Genomic DNA, 19,238 nt, shown 5'->3' on the forward strand with positions numbered 1-19,238 from the left:
TCTCTGCTGAACAAAAATCTATCTATCTCCGATTTAAAATTAACGCCTGTTCCAGCTTCAACTGCTGTGTGTGGGAGAGATTTCCAAACCTCGACCATCCTTTGGGTGAAGAAGTTCTTCCTAACATCTCTCCTGAACGTTCTGGCCCTAATTTTTAGACAATGCCCCCACGTTTTAGAATCTCCAACCAGTGGAAACGGTTTATCTTTATCTACCCTCAATTCAAGTATCTTGAATACTTTGATCAAATCACACCTTAACCTTTTAAATTCTAGTGAAAACAGGCCTAACTTGAGTAATCCCTCCTCGTAACTTAACCCCTGCAGTCCAGGTATCATTTTTGTAAACCTACGTTGTACTCTCTCCAAGGCCAAAATATCCTTCCTAAGGTGTGGTGCCCAGAACGGCTCACAGTGATTCCGAGTGGAGTCTAACCAGGGTTTTGTAAAGCTGCAGCACAACCCCTTTGTCTTTATATTCCAATCCCCTAGATATAAATGCTAGCATTCCATTAGTCGTTTTGATTGATTTCTGCACTTGTTCCTGGCATTTTAAGGGAATAGATAGGATAGATGCGGGCAGGTTGTTTCCACTGACGGGTGAAAGCAGGACTAGGGGGCATAGCCTCAAAATAAGGGGAAGTAGATTTAGAACCCAGTTTAGGAGGAACTTCTTCACCCAAAGGGTTGTGAATCTATGGAATTCCTTGCCCAGTGGAGCAGTAGAGGCTCCTTCATTAAATGTTTTTAAGATAACGCTGGATAGCTTTTTGAAGAATAAAGGGGTAAAGGGTTATGGTGTTCGGGCCGGAAAGTGGAGCTGAGTCCACAAAAGATCAGCCATGATCTCATTGAATGGCGGAGCAGGCTTGAGAGGCCAGATGGCCTACTCCTGTTCCTATTTCTTATGTTCTTATTTTAAGGAACTATGCATCTGAACCCCCAAGTCTCTTTGGACATCCACTGTACCTAACTTCTTTCCATTTAGAAAGTACTCTACTATATCCTTGTTGGGTCCAAAATGGACAACCTCATACTTGCTTACATTGAATTCCATCTGCCACAATTTTGCCCATTCACCTAGTCTGCCAGTATCTCCTTGTAATTTTATGCTATCATCTAGTCTGTCTACAATGCCACCTAACCTTGTATCATCCGCAAATTTGGATATATGACTTTCTATGCCATCGTCCAAGTCATTAATGAATAGTGTGAATAATTGAGGCTCCGACACAGACCTCTCTGGTTCACCACTAGTCACACCCTGCCAATTCGAGTAATTACCCATTATCCCCATTCTCTGTCGCCTGCCACTCAACCAATTTCCCAGCCATGTCAATAATTTGCTCTCAACTCTTTGGGCTTCCATCTTAGTTCACAGTCTCTTATGTGGGATTTTATCAAATGCCTTTTGGAAGCCCAAATAAATAACACCCATACACATTCCCCTGCCCACTAACTTAGCCACATTCAGTAAGATTAGTCAGGCATGACCTTCCCTTCACGAATCCATGCTGCTCTCTCTGATCCAACAACATTTTTCAAGGAGTTCAGTTACCCCAACCCTGATTCTAGACTATTTCCCCACCACAGATGTTAGGCTAAACGGTCTGTAATTCCCCCTTATTAAAAAGTGGAGCGACATGTGCAAATTTCCATTTTAACTCCATCTACCTGCCTTAATTCTCCAAACCCTCAACTTGCTTCAACCGACAAAAATCTATTGATCTCGGTTTTGGTGTTAGTGAAGCGAGTTCTGGCAAATCGGACAGTTCAGTTTTAGAATTGGACACGGCGTGTTTGTGCTGAGAATTATTCAATCACAACCGCACGGAAAATAATGGAGATTGAAGTGGGGATAGGAACTAGTGGGTGTGGCGGAATGGAGGTTGAACGCTTTCCCATGGGAATAGGGAAAAGCAGGGGTGGGGGAATGGAGATTGAACGCTTCCCCATGGGGACAGGGACTAGTGAGGGTGGGGGAATGCAGATTGAGAACTCCCCCCATGGGGATAGGCAATAGTGGGTGTGGCGGAATGGGTGTACAGTGGCATGTTTTGATGGGCACGGCATTCCAACGACTCACAATTGTGCGTCTTGTAAAAGCCTCGATTTCAAGACCGCATCGGCTCTTGGAATAAGCTGCTCGGTTTACCGGGCATGATGCCGGAGGATTTGGTGGGAGGGAGAGAGATCAGAAATGTTTTGGAATACGGGACAGGAGCATGTGTTACAGCCGAATGAACCTGGGCTACTCATTTGATATTCTTAAGCCAAAAGGAGTTCGAGTGTAACAACTTACAGATCAAAGTTCAAAAGTAATTGGAGATTTTCTGGCACGGAAAAGAGTTGATTTGTTTAGGTGGCTGCCAAATGTGGAGCTTAATTATTAATCAAAATGGGTAGGAGCCTTTTAAAACTAGAGAACGAGGTACTTTAGTATTGGCAGCTCTGAAGGTGATTAAGGTACTGCTGTTTCTGTTGCCAAGTGAAGTAAGTAACATCAGTCCGGTGGAAGGTTTCAGTTTAAAACTCCCTTTTTGTGGAGCGTATTTACGGAAAAAGAATGATTAACGTTGACAGATAAGCACGGCTCTCCTTCTGAATTTTACACCCTCAAAATGTCACAAAGCCCTTTTCAGGAAATGAAGTATTTTTGGAGCACAGTCACTGTTGTTTGTTTTTTAAATTTAGAGTATGCATTAATTTTTTTTTTCTAATTCAGGGGCAATTTAGTGTGGCCAATCCACCTACCCGGCACATCTTTGGGTTGTGGGGGTGAGACCCACACAGACACGGGGAGAATGTGCAAACTCCACACGGACCGGGGCCGGGATCGAACCGGAGTCCTCAGCCCCGTGAGGTAGCAGTGCTAACCACTGCGCCACCCTGCCGCCCTGTACAGTCACTGTTGTATTTTAGGGGGAATCGGTTTAGCTTGGTTAGCTGGGCAGCCGGTTCGTGATGCGGAGCGACGACAGCAGCGTGGGTTCAATTCCCGGCTGAGGTTATCCTTCTTTACCACACCCCTCACCTAAGGTGTGGTGACCCTCGGGTTAAATCACCACCCAGTCAGCTGTCAACGGGGAGAAGTCCTCTGGGACTGTGGTGGCATTTACACCGAGCTGAATTGCCCAACCCTTCCAACTGGCGGGATCTTCCAGTCCTGCCTTTGGCACCCCCCCCCCCCCCCCCCCCATGAAGGCGTGCTCCTCAAGTGGCGTGGCTGACGAACAGTGCACATCGGCGTGACCGAGGCATTCCACTGCCGGGCCAATAGCGAGCTGCCTCCGCTGGCGGGAAAAGCAGGGGGCGGAGTATCGTGAAAGCGACATCGATTCCGCCGTAAACGGGGCTTCTCCGGCCGATCGCCGAATGCGATTTTGGTGTCGCCGATCGGAGAATCCCGCCCGTAGTCTCCGAAGGCAGAGATGGGGGAAACCGTTGTGACATCCGCACTTCAGTACCTCCTAATCTCTGGCATTGACGTCAAACATTGTTTACAATGAAACAATACAAGATATATTTCTGGTATTGATATGAGATCATCACAATTAACGAACAACTTGTGATGACTGGTCATGCATCATCTATGGTCCAATGAGCTTGATTGTAATATGCAACAGCGACCTCAGCGAGTTTTACAGCACCCTAAAAATATATTTTATTCACTCATGGAATGTGAGCGTCACTGGTCGGGCCTGCATTTATTACCCATCCCTAAATACCCTTGGGGAGGTGGTGGTGAGCTGCCTTTTTGAATTACTGCAGCCCACTTGTTTAAGGAACGTCCACAGAGCTGTTAGGAAGGGAGTTTGAGGATTCTGACCCAGCAATAGCGAAGGACCGGCATTATAGTTCGAAGTCAGGATGGTGTGTGAGTTGGGGGGGAATTTCCAGGTGGTGGTGTTGACCTTGTCCTTCTGGATGGTAACGGTGGCATGTTTGGAAGGTGTTTGAGGGAGCCTCGGTGAGTTGATGCAGTGCATCTTGTAGATGGTACACACGGCTGCCGCTGTGCGTCGGTCTAAGACATTTTATACCTGGGCATCAGGCAACAGCAGTAGAGAAGGAATGAAAAGCCATGTTAAGTTTTAAGGAGATGTTTGTGCTGAGGAGAGTTTCAGCAAAAGTGTTTAGGAAAGGCGGCTTGTGATGTGGAGGTGATTCTGGTGGGAGGGTGCGTCAGTGATGGAGCAGACGATGAGCAGCCAGCTCATGTTAATTGGAACGGAGGCTGGCAGCAGGGATGTGAAGTGGGAGGAGGTTACAGAGATAGGAATGGCAGCCTGGAAAATCGTGTTACTGCGAGCTAGCGCAGTCTGAGCAGGGTCAGGGCGACAGATAATAGTGAGATTCTGTTGGGGCTCAGACATTGAGGTTGTGGGGCTGAGCTTGTGCGAACCAGGAAGGTGGATACATCGGGGTAAGAGAGGCCTGTTTATATAGAACCGTTCACAATCTCAGGCATTACAAAGAGTTCGACAGCCAATGGGGCACAGTTTGAAGTGTAAAACCTGTCCCTCTTTGATGACCCTTCCAGCTGATAGGATCATAGAATTTACAGTGCAGAAGGAGGCCATTCGGCCCATCGAGTCTGCACCGGCTCTTGGAAAGAGCACCCTACCCAAGGTCAACACCTCCACCCTATCCCCATATCTCTACACAACACTAAGGGCAATTTTGGACACCAAGGGCAATTTAGCATAGCCAATCCACCTAACCTGCACATCTTTGGACTGTGGGAGGAAACCGGAGCACCCGGAGGAAACCCACGCGCACACGGGGAGGATGTGCAGACTCCACACAGACAGTGACCCAAGCCGGAATCGAACCTGGGACCCTGGAGCTGTGAAGCAATTGTGCTATCCACAATGCTACCATGCTGCCCCAATGTGGATGGCTGTACCCTTCTGAAATATCGGTTCTTATGTCGGAAATATGGCAGCCAATCAGCACACCGCCATTGCCCTCAAACGGCAACGTGACAATTTGTTTTTGTGATGCTCGAGGGGAGCATATTTTCCCGGACACAGAGGAACTCCCCTGTTCCTAAGCTAGTCGGGAAAAATGTTAGGAAGGTTTTTGGGAGAATTCCAGGCTTCGGCCACCTCTGACAGAGGGGTGAAAATAACGGACGCGTAGGAGGCCAGAACAGGAGAGGTGCCGAGATGTCAGAGGGGTCCTGGAGGAGATTCCAGAAGTAAGGAAGGGTGAGAGCAAGGCGGGATGTGAACATCGAACCAAGGTGTTTCCAGGCTGCGATGCACTGACATTCAGGGAGCACAGAGCTCAGCCCCACAACGGCCAGTCTGAGACAGTGGTGGGTTGGTATGTGCCAATTGATACCGCCTTCTGAGAGAGCGGCAACTTACCTCCTCCTGAGAGGGTGTCAGAGGGGATGTAATCCACAACATTGTACCATCCACCCGGGGCGAGTTTTAGGGCTCGGTTTACCAGCTGCAAATGCTGAGAGAGGACCTCCCCCAGGATCCCGGACGTCCACAATGCCTCGCGAGATCTAATCAGATCTCGGTGAAACATCGTGGATCTGGAACCAGTCTCGCCCAATTGCTGATGCCACATCTAACCGGCTCCAGGCATCTATCGGCCTCGCCAAGGAGATCCCAGCCGGGCGCCGATTAGTCCTGGTCTGCACAAACATGGACCAGGCGGAACGGCACTTGGGGGTCTCCCAGGCCATTGGAGGCCCCTGGGTGGTCAGGGACAGGGCAGGGTGGCACGCTGGCTCTCCCCTGGCACTGCCAAGGTGACCAGGTGGCACTGCCAGGCTGGCAGGAACGCTATCGGGATGGCAGGTGGCAGTACCACACTGGCACTGCCAAGAGGCAGGGTCTGAGGGGGATATGAGGGGTCGGGGTGGGGGGGGTGAAGGGTGGGTATGAAGGGACCTCTGGACGATTGGGCGGGTTTTGGGTGGGAGTCCTGAAAGGGGAGGGGTTGTAAGACTTGAGAAGGGGGGACCTCAGCGACCCCATACTGGGGCATCCTCAATTGGCTCAGTGTGGGGTAATGCCCGTATGTGTGTGGTTGTGACATTGCTCGTTGGGGGGGGGGGGGGGGGGGGGGGGCTGCGGGACCCTGAAGCTCACTTAGAGTTCGGGGACGCAATCGACCAGCCACGTGCGCCCAAAGGGCAGGGTGGCGTGGCTGGCAGATGCCGGGAGATCCCTCTCCTGGGATCTAGCCGGCTCGTCATGACTCACGAGATCTAACGTGATGTCACGGGACATTGCGATCGGAATCCCGCCCATTGTAGGTGAGATCTCTATTCTGCAAATTTGCACAATAGAGCGAGACGGCTAGTCTCACTCTAATATGCATTTCCCTGAGGTACCCAAGGTGTTGGGTTCTAACCCCTTTGCCTTGGATAATCCCTTTGTTAGTCTTACTTCGGTGGTGGGCAAAGTAATGGAAAGGGTACTGAAGGATAGGATTTCTGAGCATCTGGAAAGACACTGCTTGATTAGGGATAGTCAGCACAGATTTGTGAGGGGTAGGTCTTGCCTTACAAATCTTATTGAATTCTTTGAGGAGGTGACCAAGCATGTGGATGAAGGTAAAGCAGTGGATGTAGTGTACATGGATTTTAGTAAGGCATTTGATAAGGTTCCCCATGGTAGGCTTCTGCAGAAAGTAAGGAGGCATGGGATAGTGGGAAATTTGGCCAGTTGGATAACAAACTGGCTAACCGATAGAAGTCAGAGTGGTGGTGGATGGCAAATATTCAGCCTGGATCCCAGTTACCAGTGGTGTACCGCAGGGATCAGTTCTGGGTCCTCTGCTGTTTGTGATTTTCATTAATGACTTGGATGAGGGAGTTGAAGGGTGGGTCAGTAAATTTGCAGACGATACGAAGATTGGTGGAGTTGTGGATAGTAAGGAGGGCTGTTGTCGGCTGCAAAGAGACATAGATAGGATGAAGAGCTGGGCTGAGAAGTGGCAGATGGAGTTTAACCCTGAAAAGTGTGAGGTTGTCCATTTTGGAAGGACACATACGAATGCGGAATACAGGGTTAACGGTAGAGTTCTTGGCAATGTGGAGGAGCAGAGAGATCTTGGGGTCTATGTTCATACATCTTTGAAAGTTGCCACTCAAGTGGATAGAGCTGTGAAGAAGGCCTATGGTGTGCTCATGTTCATTAACAGAGGGATTGAATTTAAGAGCCGTGAGGTGATGATGCAGCTGTACAAAACTTTGGTAAGGCCACATTTGGAGTACTGTGTACAGTTCTGGTCGCCTCATTTTAGGAAGGATGTGGAAGCTTAGGAAAAGGTGCAAAGAAGATTTACCAGGATGTTACCTGGAATGGAGAGTTGGTCTTACGAGGAAAGGTTGAGGGTGCTAGGCCTTTTCTCATTAGAACGGAGAAGGATGAGGGGCGACTTGATAGAGGTTTATAAGATGATCAGGGGAATAGATAGAGTAGACAGTCAGAGACTTTTTCCCCGGGTGGAACAAACCATTACAAGGGGACATAAATTTAAGGTGAAAGGTGGAAGATATAGAAGGGATATCAGAGGTAGGTTCTTTACCCAGAGAGTAGTGGGGGCATGGAATGCACTGCCTGTGGAAGTAGTTGAGTCGGAAGCATTAGGGACCTTCAAGCAGCTATTGGATAGGTACATGGATTACGGTAAAATTATATAGTGTAGATTTATTTGTTCTTAAGGGCAGCACGGTAGCATTGTGGATAGCACAATTGCTTCACAGCTTCAGGGTCCCAGGTTCGATTCCGGCTTGGGTCACTGTCTGTGCAGAGTCTGCACGTCCTCCCCGTGTCTGCGTGGATTTCCTCCGGGTGCTCCGGTTTCCTCCCACAGTCCAAAGATGTGCAGGTTAGGTGGATTGGCCATGATAAATTGCCCTTAGTGTCCAAAATTGCCCTTGGTGTTGGGTGGAGGTGTCGAGTTTGGGTGGGGTGCTCTTTCCAAGAGCCGGTGCAGACTCAGGGGGCCGAATGGCCTCCTTCTGCACTGTAAATTCAATGATAATCTATGATTAATCTAGGACAAAGGTTCGGCACAACATAGTGGGCCGAAGGTCCTGTTCTGTGCTGTATTTTCTATGTTCTATGTTCTATATCCTGGGCCGGCAATGTTCCGTGCTGGTCCCCACAGGCAGGGACCAGACGGAACGGCACTCGTGGGGGTTTCCCATGGATTAGATGCCCCCAGCTGCTTGCCCTCTGGGCAGAATGGCACCTTGGCAGTGCCAGCTTGGCAGTACCACCTGGGCACCAGCCTGGAACTACCAAGATGCCCAGGTGCCACTGCCAGCTGGCACAGGCATTGCCAGGCTGGCATCTTTCCTGTTCTGGGGATAGGCCCAGGACTGCCTTGTGTGGATGCAGTGCAGTGTGGTGGGAGGGGAGGAGGGGGAGGCGTGAGGACCTCCTGAAAGGTGAGTTGGGGCTTTTGGAGGTTGGGTAAGGGGGGTGGGTCGAGCGATTGGGACGCCATTAATGATGTCTTGATCTCTCCCTGCTCTATGGAGTTCTGGCGAGCGGAGCTCCTCAGTGCATGAGATGGGACTGAGTATGGCCTCATCGGGGTGTTACTCCCTTCAGCCCCGAATCGAACCAGAGTCTCGGTAGATAGCGTGGTGTTTTCCCGTCGCCGCGACTGCCAGGAAACACCTGGCTATACATGCTCTTCCCGGGACTCTGTTACGAATCGGTTCGATCGAGCCCTAGGGCACCCTTTCAAGATGGTGGCCCGATCTCCGAGGAGCCGGTTGATTTGTTATGTTGTAGGTGTAACATAAGCGGATTCCTTGTGGTGCACTTGACAAAGGAAGGTTCAGACGTGGAGATAACTTCAACACGTTTATTAAACTATTTACACTTCTATTACTCGGGTTCGACACTACTGCTAATCCTACTATAGCTACCCAGACTGACTAACCAGTTGTTGCAATCCACGTGGTGGGAGTGATATTGAATCAACCCTGTGTCTGTACTCACTGACTGTCTCCACTGGAAAGAGGCAGATCATGTGTGTGGTGTCCTTTATATATGGGTTGGTGTAATGCCCTCCTGTGGTCATGTCACCTCCTTGTGTATCGTGAATGCCCATTGGTTGTGTCCTATCTAACTGTTCTATTGGTTGAGTGTCTGTGTGTCATGTCTCCGGTGCTCCACCTAGTGTCTAGCTAGCCTACATGCATTTACATTGATGCACATCACCACACCGGTGAATTCAGCTATCCGGTGATGAAATTCTAAACCGGTGAGAAACTCCTCAAGAGCCCACAAAAGTGACCAAGTGTGGTTAGATAATGGTGTGGAACTCACCAACAGAGCCGGGAGAAATTCCCAGCCAAACCCTCCTGAAACGACACTTCCAAAAGTTTCCGTTAAACCGCGCCCACAATTCGCAGCACCATACAATTTGGAATTGAATTAAAATCGAATTAGAATTGGTTAAAATACTTCCTGGAAAAACTGCCTTGTGGGAATAATTTTGTACATTTGTTCTGCGCATGCGCCAGAACACGCTGGCACTCCCACGCATGCGCCAACTCGCGCCGGCCGGCGGAGGCCCTTCGCCGCCGGTTGGTGCGGCGCCAACCACTCCAGCGCTGGCCTAGCCCCGGAAGTGTGGAGAATTCCGCAACTTCCGGGCGGCCCAACACCAGAGTGGTTCATGCCACTCTTTGGCGCCGGTACGGCCCGCCTGCCGGTCGGGGGAGAATCCCGGCTTAGATGTCTGGCATCTGTTTTCTTAACCATTACTCCATGGTATGGCTTTTCTCCTAGCAAGGCTGAGAGGGATGTTTCTTCTTTCGCCTGCTAAAACCAACTGCTCAGAGCTGTGGAGCTGCCTTTTGTCTCACTACCTATCTCCAACTACAATCAGATTAGCTAAACGAAAACTTTAAAGCTTCTCTACCTTACAAGGTCCCAAGTTGCTGAGCAACACCTGCATACCTCTGCTGACCTATTTATTCTTCACGTTGTCGCCCTATCTAAGCACAATAGAAACACAATTGGAACTTAACCAACCCCACACATGCAAACACCTTTTTCAGTATGACTCTAACTGTAGGTGTTATTCTTCCAGGCACAGAAACATTAAATAAACCCAGTTAATGCTAGGTTTACCAATACAAATATAAATCCCTTAGAACTATCTTTGTTTTCCTAACAGTAGAAATATTTGTGGTTTGCTTATTTTGCCATTTTCATCTTCATTTACATTTTCGATGTTATCATAGTGAGATGTCCAAAAAGAAATATACGCACTCCGGGAATTGGGATCGTTGATCCATTAACTGTGTTGGAGTGAGATTATTTAAGTATGCAGCTTGTGCCATTTTGTTTTATCAGGCAGTGTTACCCATGACTGTCAGTCACCTGAGAACGCCTCTATCAAGGAGAGTCCACTTGCCAACTCATACAGCATAAATCATTGCCTCTCCTGACCGCGTTGTTCTTGCGAATTGTCCTGAGGGGTGTAAGATGACAAGCTTCGACAAGACTTCTCTTTTGTTTCTCATCAATCCTTTTTAGATTAATAGTTTATGCATGTTATGTTGATTTAAGCGGGTTTCTGTTAATCCTTTCAGGTCCAGGTAGAACAGCAAGGACACCGTGTTCCTTTCGTGGACTGTGGGTGAGGTTTGCCTCAAAGCGGATCCACGCAAACTTTAATCGGAGGTGACTCGCGGACCACAAGGTAAAAACAACAACTTACGTTTATGTGGCACCTTTAACCTAGTAAACAGCCCGAGCGGTTTGATTGGAGGCACAATCAATCGCAATATAATTTTTTTGAACCACGTTAAAATTTGGGACAGTAAACTAAAGTCTTGTTCAAGGTTTGTAGGGGGAGAGAAAGGTTTAGGGAGGGAGTTCCGGAGTTTGGAGCCTAGGTAACTGCAGGCAGGGCAACCGATGCCGGGAAGAATGAAAATAATAATGTCTCCTTGCTTCTTTTTCTGTGACTGGAGAAAGTGACGTCACTGAAACCTGGTGTAAGTAACAATCGATGAATTGAGTGGAAGCGTGTTGGGGAGGATCTAGGTAATACAACAACAATTCAGGATGGTGGTGTATTGCAGAATAAATGATTTTTTTTGCGTGCGGGGGAAGGGTCTGGCTCCGTAACAATCAGATCCTTGCCATGAATTGTGCAATATTCACTATATAAGCCAATTATCTGTTGTCTGCGATGTGAGGTGCGCGTTATTACTGGGCAGGCTAAATAATTTATTTTTCTTCACTGACTAAGTAATAATTAATATCAAAGCTGACGCATTAGTGTTTCAGTTGGCTATTACCTCGGACTTTTTAAAACTTTAAATCGTTTGCCCATTCACCTGAAGGCGGGGGTGCAGTGGGGGTGGGGTGGGGCGGGGTGCACGTGGGATTGGCGTGCATGAGTTTTAAAGATGGCAGGACATACTGAGAGAGAGGTTAGCAAAACAAAGGGAATCATGGGCTTCGTAAATAGAGGCATCGAGGGAAGTTATGCTGAAAGTTTATAAAGCTTTAATTAGGCCCTGACTAGAAAATTGCATCCAGTTCTAGTCACCAGACGTTCGGAAGGATGTGAGGATCCCGTGACATAATGAGAAATGTACAGAACTGTAAGGGTTAATGTAATGTCTGAATTAATCACTAGAGGGAGCGAGATGCAGAACTATATAAAGCATCAATGCTAAGCCTTCTGGGAGAGAGTTGAGGAGAAGGTTAGAGAACAGACTGTAGGAAAGCTAGTGTGAGTGAGAGCAGATCATAGTTATTGTATTAGTGTAGAGATTAGTGATAGATGAGTGTAGATTGTATGATTATTGTCAATTATTTATTATATAGAAGTAAGAGTCAAATTCAATTAAGTAGTGTAAATAAATCTTTAGCTTTGTTCAATATAAAAGCTGGTTGCGGTCTTTGTGAACGCTACGCCAACCATCCTAAGATCTGATCAACACAAAGAACACCACAGGTCCTTTAGAGAGTGCAGAGGGGAGTTACCAGAATGGTTACAGGGATGAGGGACTTTGGCTAGCACTGCCCACACAGTTAGTTTGCAGTTATTCTTGAAAATAAGCCGTTTAATGTCCCGGGACCGTCTTCACGTTGTCCCGAGTGCTGGAAATTTACAGAGTAATTGTGGCAGTGTTAGAAGACGACAAAAAGACGACGCATGCCGAATGCCAGAAAGAGCATTCAGCGCTCAAATGCTTCACTCCACAAAAGTGACAATACCACATTCAGATAGAACTACAACGGCAGGTTGAAGAAATCTGTGGTCAAGCTTGAGTGAAATCTAATAAGAATCCACTGCTAATTAGATCACAGCCATTTCAGACACTGTGGTGTGACCGGGACAGATGAAGCAGAGGTACCTGTGTGTGTGAAAACGGAGCACACAATTGTGCGATTAAAATCTTGAGGCTGGAAGGATTCTATTGTTGAACTTTCTTTTCTCTGTTGAAGACCTGTGAATCAGATTATTGGAACTGTACTGTACACTCCTCAGTAATGAGTCACCACTCTCGTTAATTTAATTAGTCCAGAGGTAGTACGTTTGTGGGTTCTTCCTCCCCCGCCACCACCGCCACCGATAAGGATTTGGAAAGAAAGTTAATTTACATGTTTCATTTTAACGCATGCATTCATAGAATCGTTTGTCTGGCACAGAAAGAGGCCATTCAGCCCACTGAGTCCATGCTAGCTCTCCGCAGAGCAATTCAGCCAGTCCCATTCCCCTGCTCTCTCCCCACGTCCCTGCGAGTTTATTTCCCCCAATTTCATCCAATTTCCCTTTGAAATCGTTCGTCATCTCCAGTTCCACCGCTCCCATGGTCGATGAGTTCCAGGTCATTAGCACTCGCTGTGTAAAAATGTCCTTCCTCACATCGCCTCCGCTCCCCTTGCACAAAACGCTTGATCCGTGTCCCCTACTCCTCGCACCATCAACCAATGGGGGTAGCTTTTCTTTGTCCACCTTATCTAAACCTGTCATGATCTTGTGCCCCTCTATTATGGGTTATGGAGAGAAGGCGGAGGGTAACAGACGGTGGAAACACGATCGGCCAAATGGCCACCTTCTGCGCCGTGACAATTCTGATGAGGCCTGAGGTCTCGTGTTTCACTATCTACTCCCTCATTAAGCGCTGCTACCTTCCAAGAGCTAGACACGTGAACCCCAAGATAAAGTAGAAACCTGGGCACAACTGTTGTCACCATTAGGGGCTGAGCGTTGGGCAACAATCCTTGGGTGTTCCTTTTCAATATTGACCCATTAATTTAAGTGTGTTGGCGTCAAAATAGAGGAAAGTCATGTGACTGAGATGTGGTAAGTTTGCATCCATGAAAATAATGTCTAGGTTTGATTCTTAATTTACTCTGGAGGTGATATTTCAAAGTAACTGCCACAATCTGATGAATGAGTTTTGGTTGCTTTTTAAATTCTTCAGTTGAATAAGGATTGTAAATCAAAGTGACACTATGTGTTACTAAGTAGGCAGCAATCCATCCATGTTTAGATTCTTGCATTCTTAAAATGTGTTTTACATTCTGTGAGCATAACCTCACCCAATTAAATTCTCACCAACGACTATAGCTGCATAAATGCAGTAATTCCCTGGTGCAAAAAAACACTGTTGCCTCCTGCCATAACTGACTCTCTGAGGTGAGTGACTGCCCTCGACACCAAGGCAACGTTGGACCGAGCGTGGCATCAAGGAATAAACTGGAGTCAATGGGAATCAGGGGGAAAACTCTCCGCTGGTTGGAGTCATACCCGGCACAAAGGAAGACGGTTGTGCTGGTTGGAGGTCAATCATCTCGGCTCCAGGACATCACTGCAGGAGTTCCTCGGGGTAGTGTCCTAGGCCCAACCATCTTCAGCTGCTTCATCAATGACCTCCCTTCCATCATAGGGTCAGAGGTAGGGGATGTTTGCGGATGACTGCGCAATGCTCAGCACCTTTCGTGACTCCTCAGATAATGAAGCAGTCCATGTCCAAATGAAGCAAGACCTGGACAATATCCAGGCTTGGGCTGACATATGGTAAGTTACATTTGTGCCACACAAGTGCCAGACAATGACCATCTCCTACTAGAGAGGATCTATCCATCGCCCCTTGACATTCAATGGCATTACCATCGCTGAATCTCCCACAATCAACATCCTGGGGGTTGCCATTGATCATAAACTGAACTGGACAAGCCACATTAATACTGTGGTTACCAGGACAGGTCAAAGGCTAGGAATCCTACAGCGAGTAACTCACCTCCTGACCCCCACAAAGCCTGTCCACCATCTACAAGGCACAAGTCAGGAGTGTGATGGAATATTCTCCACTTGCCTGGATGAGTGCAGTTCCAACAACACTCAAGAACTCAACGCCATCCAGGACAAAGCAGCCCCGCTTGATTGCTCCCCCTTCCACAAACATTCAAATCCTCCACCACCGACGAACAGTGGCAGCCGTGTGTGCCATCTACAAGATGCACTGCAGCGGCTCACCAAGGTTCCTCAGACAGCACCTTCCAAACCCACGGCCACTGCCATCTAGAAGGACAAGAGCAGCAGATACCTGGGAACCCCACCACCTGGAGGTTCCCCTCCAAGTCACTCGCCACCCTGACGTGGGAATATAATCGCCGTTCCTTCACTGTCGCTGGAACAAAATCCTGGAACTCCTGCCCTGACAGCACGGTGGGTGTACCTACACTTCAAGGACTGCAGCAACTTAAGCAACAAATCACCACTACCTGCTGACGGGCAACTAGGAATGGGCAATAAATGCTGGTCTACCCAGCGGCACTCCTATTCAGTCAATGAATTGAGAGAAAATTCAGTTCCATCAGCTGCCGTAGTGAAATTTGAACCCTTGTCTCCAGAAAATGGACATTACCGGTACACAACTTCGCTTTACATTAACCTGGTTGTCATAATGTAAATGTGGCCACACCGGGCACTGGGATGAATCTGTGTGACTCCCCCACGAGCTGCAGTATTGCTGCTCTTCACATTGCGACCAGTTCAGGCCTGACCGCTAGATTAACACCCCCAATTTAGCATTGTTGTGACGTGGCTTCAGCCTCATGGTGGTGGTAACTTTGTCAGGTGCTAATGCACCGGGAATGCGATGAATCAAGTGCAATATCTGGCTGCAATGGCATCCTCAAACGTCTCTGGCTGTTGCTGCTTTCAGCAGAATGTTGGTGCGTAGTGACTGATTTTATAGAATGGGAGTCCAGGGAAGTGGTATATTGTATACAATTGGCTTTGGATCAAGAATGGAAAACTGTGCCTGCTTCTGGTCTTAATGCTTGGAATCATATCCACCACTTGAGTCAGTTAAGCTGGATGTATGAATGGAGCGATGTTAACTTACTAGATGCAATTAGCTTAAGAAACCAAGTCAATCCATTATAGAGTCCTACATAGAACATGCAGTGCAAAAAGAGGCCATTTGGTCCATCCAGTCTGCACCGACCCACTTAAGCCCTCACTTCCACCCTATCCCCATAACCCAATAACCCCTCCTAACCTTTTTTGTCACTAAGGGCAATTTAGCATGGCCAATCCACCTAACCTGCACGTCTTTGGATATGTGGGAGGAAACCGGAGCACCCGGAGGAAACCCACGCAGACACGGGGAGAACGTGCAGACTGTGACCCAGCGGGGAATTGAACCTGCTACCCTGACGCTGTGAAGCCACAGTGCTATGCCCTTGTGCTACCGTGCTGCCCTAGTTAACTTACATTCTGGATTTAATGTGCGGTGACTCATCTGTAGCATCCAAAAATGAAATGTCATTGGGAATAACCTGGGAAAACGGGAAATCAGCCCATATTTTTTATGTTCTGTAGCACGTGCTGTCCAGGTCCCACTTGAGTGTTGTGAGGGAGCTCGCAAGTGACAGGCTCAGTTTAAATTTCAGAATTAATTTTAGGGAGAGCAAGTTTTCCTGGAATGTAGATGGGAGTTCACGACTGCGACATTATCAATGTGCGCAGTTCAACCAGTGAGTTCAACGACTGGGATGATACCTCTGTCAATTGCAAAATTGGAATCTTGCTGGTCAATTTGCATCATTCCTCGGATTGCCTCTCAATAATTGACATCTTGCCGTTAACCTCAACGTGCTGGATTTACATATCAATTACCCATTCAACTCGTTACTGAAAATTAGGGCTCCGAACCGTATTATTACCCTTTAAACAATGTGATAATATCTCTTGCGATGCGGACCTCTCCAACCCAGAGGGGCGAACAAATAAAACTGTTCAATCTCATTTCAGCAGGTAGCAAATTGTTGTTGGAGTTTAAAGATGTCAACTTTTTTTCTTTTTCCAGCCTCTCTCTCAATCCAAGCTATCGTTTCCTCTCTTTATTTCCTTTTCTCGACTTGATTTGGCTTTAATTCGCCCCTTTTTATTTCTTCCCCCTTGTTCCTCTGATTCTCAATACTTTAATCTCGTTGGTTACAGATATAGGGTTACAAATTGGTCCCATCGTGCACTGAGGTCTCAGATGTCTTTTGCCTTTGCTGTGCCGTTACTAGCTCACAATGACCCCCCCAAGCACATACTGCTTTTGATCTGTTGGTGAGTGGGAGAAAAGGTTTAAATTATCTGCCCCAGTTGCCCCATCCTTGTAAAGTTTACCCCATTAATCCATTTGATTAGACGGCGAACGGCATAACTTTCAGCAGGCCCTGCTCTCTAATACATACATGTGGTTTGATGAGGATCTATCAATGGTGAAAGGAAATTAAAAGCCTGACAAAAGTTCTTTCACAGTTGTGTTTGAAATCACATTCCGATTGTCCAAGGCCTCAGTACCCAGTGCCGCGAGACTTAAATACTTGTTTCTGCTTTGCACTTAACCCCTCCTTCTTTTCGTTCGCAGGTTACCAGGATGGAAGAACACTGCTTCCGCAACGAAACCATTACCTTTTTTTACAACAACAGTGAGAAACCCTTAGCAACAGAATGGAACGCAGTCAGCAAACTGGTTATGGGCCTGGGTATCACCGTCTGCATCTTCATCATGCTTGCCAACCTGCTCGTTATGATCGCCATTTACGTGAACCGTCGCTTCCATTTCCCTATTTATTATTTGATGGCAAATTTAGCGGCGGCCGACTTCTTTGCCGGCCTGGCCTACTTTTACCTCATGTTCAACACGGGGCCCAACACCCGCAGGTTGACCGTCAGCACGTGGCTCCTCCGCCAAGGCCTCATCGATACCAGCCTCACCGCCTCGGTGGCCAACCTGCTGGCCATCGCCATCGAGAGGCACATAACCGTCTTCCGCATGCAGCTCCACACCAGGATGAGCAACCGGCGCGTTGTGGTGGTGATCGTGGTGATATGGACCATGGCCATCCTCATGGGCGCAATCCCCAGCGTGGGTTGGAATTGCATCTGCAACATCAGCACCTGCTCCACCATGGCGCCACTCTATAGCAGCTCCTACTTGATATTCTGGGCTATTTTCAATCTGGTCACCTTTGTCGTCATGGTGATCCTCTACGCCCACATCTTTGTCTATGTGCGGCAGAGGACTATGCGTATGTCTCGCCACAGCTCGGGACCTCGCAGAAACCGTGACACCATGATGAGTCTGTTGAAGACCGTTGCTATAGTTCTTGGTGAGCATGTCCTATTTTTCCCTGTTCAAGTGCTGCTAAAAGTTCACTGACGTCTATTATTTGCATTTGGCTGTTTTCCTTCCCATTTTCTCAGCCTTCGGAGTCAGGTTAAGACTTGTTGGGTAACAATAAAACTGAAGCTTATTGTGGGTATCATTTCTGTCATCTTAAAAATAAATCGAGACATATTTCCGTCTAAGTGTCTTTAACAAATGAGGGGCTTGCTACGGGGCAGTGTACTGTTGTCCAAATGGTCCTTGTTGATGCATGCTTCAGCAACTACCTTCTAATTGTCAATTTGTACAGGACTCCTCAGATCTGTGGTCCTTCAACTTGCTCAATATAAACATTTTAGTGCAACCGTCAAGAATTTGCAAATTTAGTGGCCTTTAGTTGTGTTTTTACATTTTATTCTGCACTCCGCTCTCTGCTTGGGTGCCAGGAAGTGCGCTGAACCAGGGCCAATGACCCATATTTGCTGGAACAGTGCCAAAACTGAGAGGGTGCGACTAAAGGGGACGACTAGGACAGATTTCTCCATTTAGGGATTTTGTGAGGGCCACGAAGAATCCAGCACGAGTTTTAAGGATACAAAGAAATAACATTTATTTACAATAACATGTATATACAACAGCAGCAGCAACTTCCCTTGCTGCACACTCCTTCCTGGCTGGTTCCAAACTGGCCAGCTTTATTTATACAGAGAGTCTGCTAATGATTTCTCCGCCCCCCTCATTGGGGAAGCTCATACTCCCACAGGATTGTGGGATTGTCATTAGTCCCCAGCCAGTGGTAAGCAGACAGGTTATGGATTGTGGGATTGTCATTAGTCCCCAGCCAAGGGTAAGCAGGCAGGTTATAACAAGGGAGAAGGCTGAGAGGTGACCTGGTGAAGGCCTTCGAAATTACGAAAGAGTTTGACAGGATAGACGTGGAGAACGTGTTTTCCACTTGTAGGGAGTGTCCGAAAGCAAGGGCCCTAAATAAAAGGTAGTGTCATGTGAGAGTACCTTTAAGAAATGGGTGTTTATAGATGGGTGTGTATATAAGTATCTGTAGTGAGAGTACCTTTACGAAATGGGTGTTTATTACTGCAGTGATGTCAGAGTGTGAGTGGAGCTGGGCTGTCAGTCAGCTTTTTACTTTCGTTTTAGGCTGTTTGCTGCAGGGTGTGTTTTAGTTTCGTTTTCAGTGTTGGAGCTGAAGCCAGACAGAGCAGGTGTACTGCTGTTCTCTCTGCCATCAAAAGACTATCTCTTGATCATTTTGGTGAATTCAAAATTATAAATGTTCTCAGTAGTGAATGTAAACCTAATGTGCTTCTGGTAAAAGGTGTTTCTTTTGTCTTCTGGATGTTGTTTGGGACCACACCTGTAGAGTGGGCCGTGTGCTCCCCATACCACAATCTATTAAAAGTTGTGGGTCAGGTGAACTCCATGATACACTTTGGGGTTCTCTAAACCCTGGCCCATAACAGGTAGTCACAATTACATTGCACTGGGAATGTGGGGGCGGGGGACGGGAGGGGGGGCGGAGGGGGTGACCTCTTTATCCAGAGAGTGGTGGGAATGTAGAGGTCTCTGCCCCAGGGAGCAGT

At 47.7% G+C, this 19,238-nt stretch overlaps 1 protein-coding gene across 4 annotated transcripts in view; it reads left to right on the forward strand.

Annotated features, from left to right (window-relative positions):
- Positions 1–19,238, forward strand: part of lpar1 (lysophosphatidic acid receptor 1) — a 115,395-nt gene that overhangs the window by 37,415 nt on the left and 58,742 nt on the right. For 2 of the 4 annotated variants that reach the window (XM_072517327.1, XM_072517329.1), the window contains exons 2-3: positions 10,591–10,700; positions 16,897–17,641. In XM_072517327.1, coding sequence (XP_072373428.1) covers positions 16,906–17,641 — 736 coding nt within the window. In that variant the 5' untranslated portion in view covers positions 10,591–10,700; positions 16,897–16,905. Of the gene's footprint in view, positions 1–2,155; positions 2,493–10,590; positions 10,701–10,852; positions 10,999–16,896; positions 17,642–19,238 lie in introns of those variants that run through there. The other 2 variants (XM_072517328.1, XM_072517330.1) reach the window with 2 other exon arrangements.

The sequence above is a fragment of the Scyliorhinus torazame genome, chromosome 9 (assembly GCF_047496885.1).
Source record: "Scyliorhinus torazame isolate Kashiwa2021f chromosome 9, sScyTor2.1, whole genome shotgun sequence".
In the NCBI taxonomy this organism is placed as follows: Eukaryota; Metazoa; Chordata; class Chondrichthyes; order Carcharhiniformes; family Scyliorhinidae; genus Scyliorhinus; species Scyliorhinus torazame.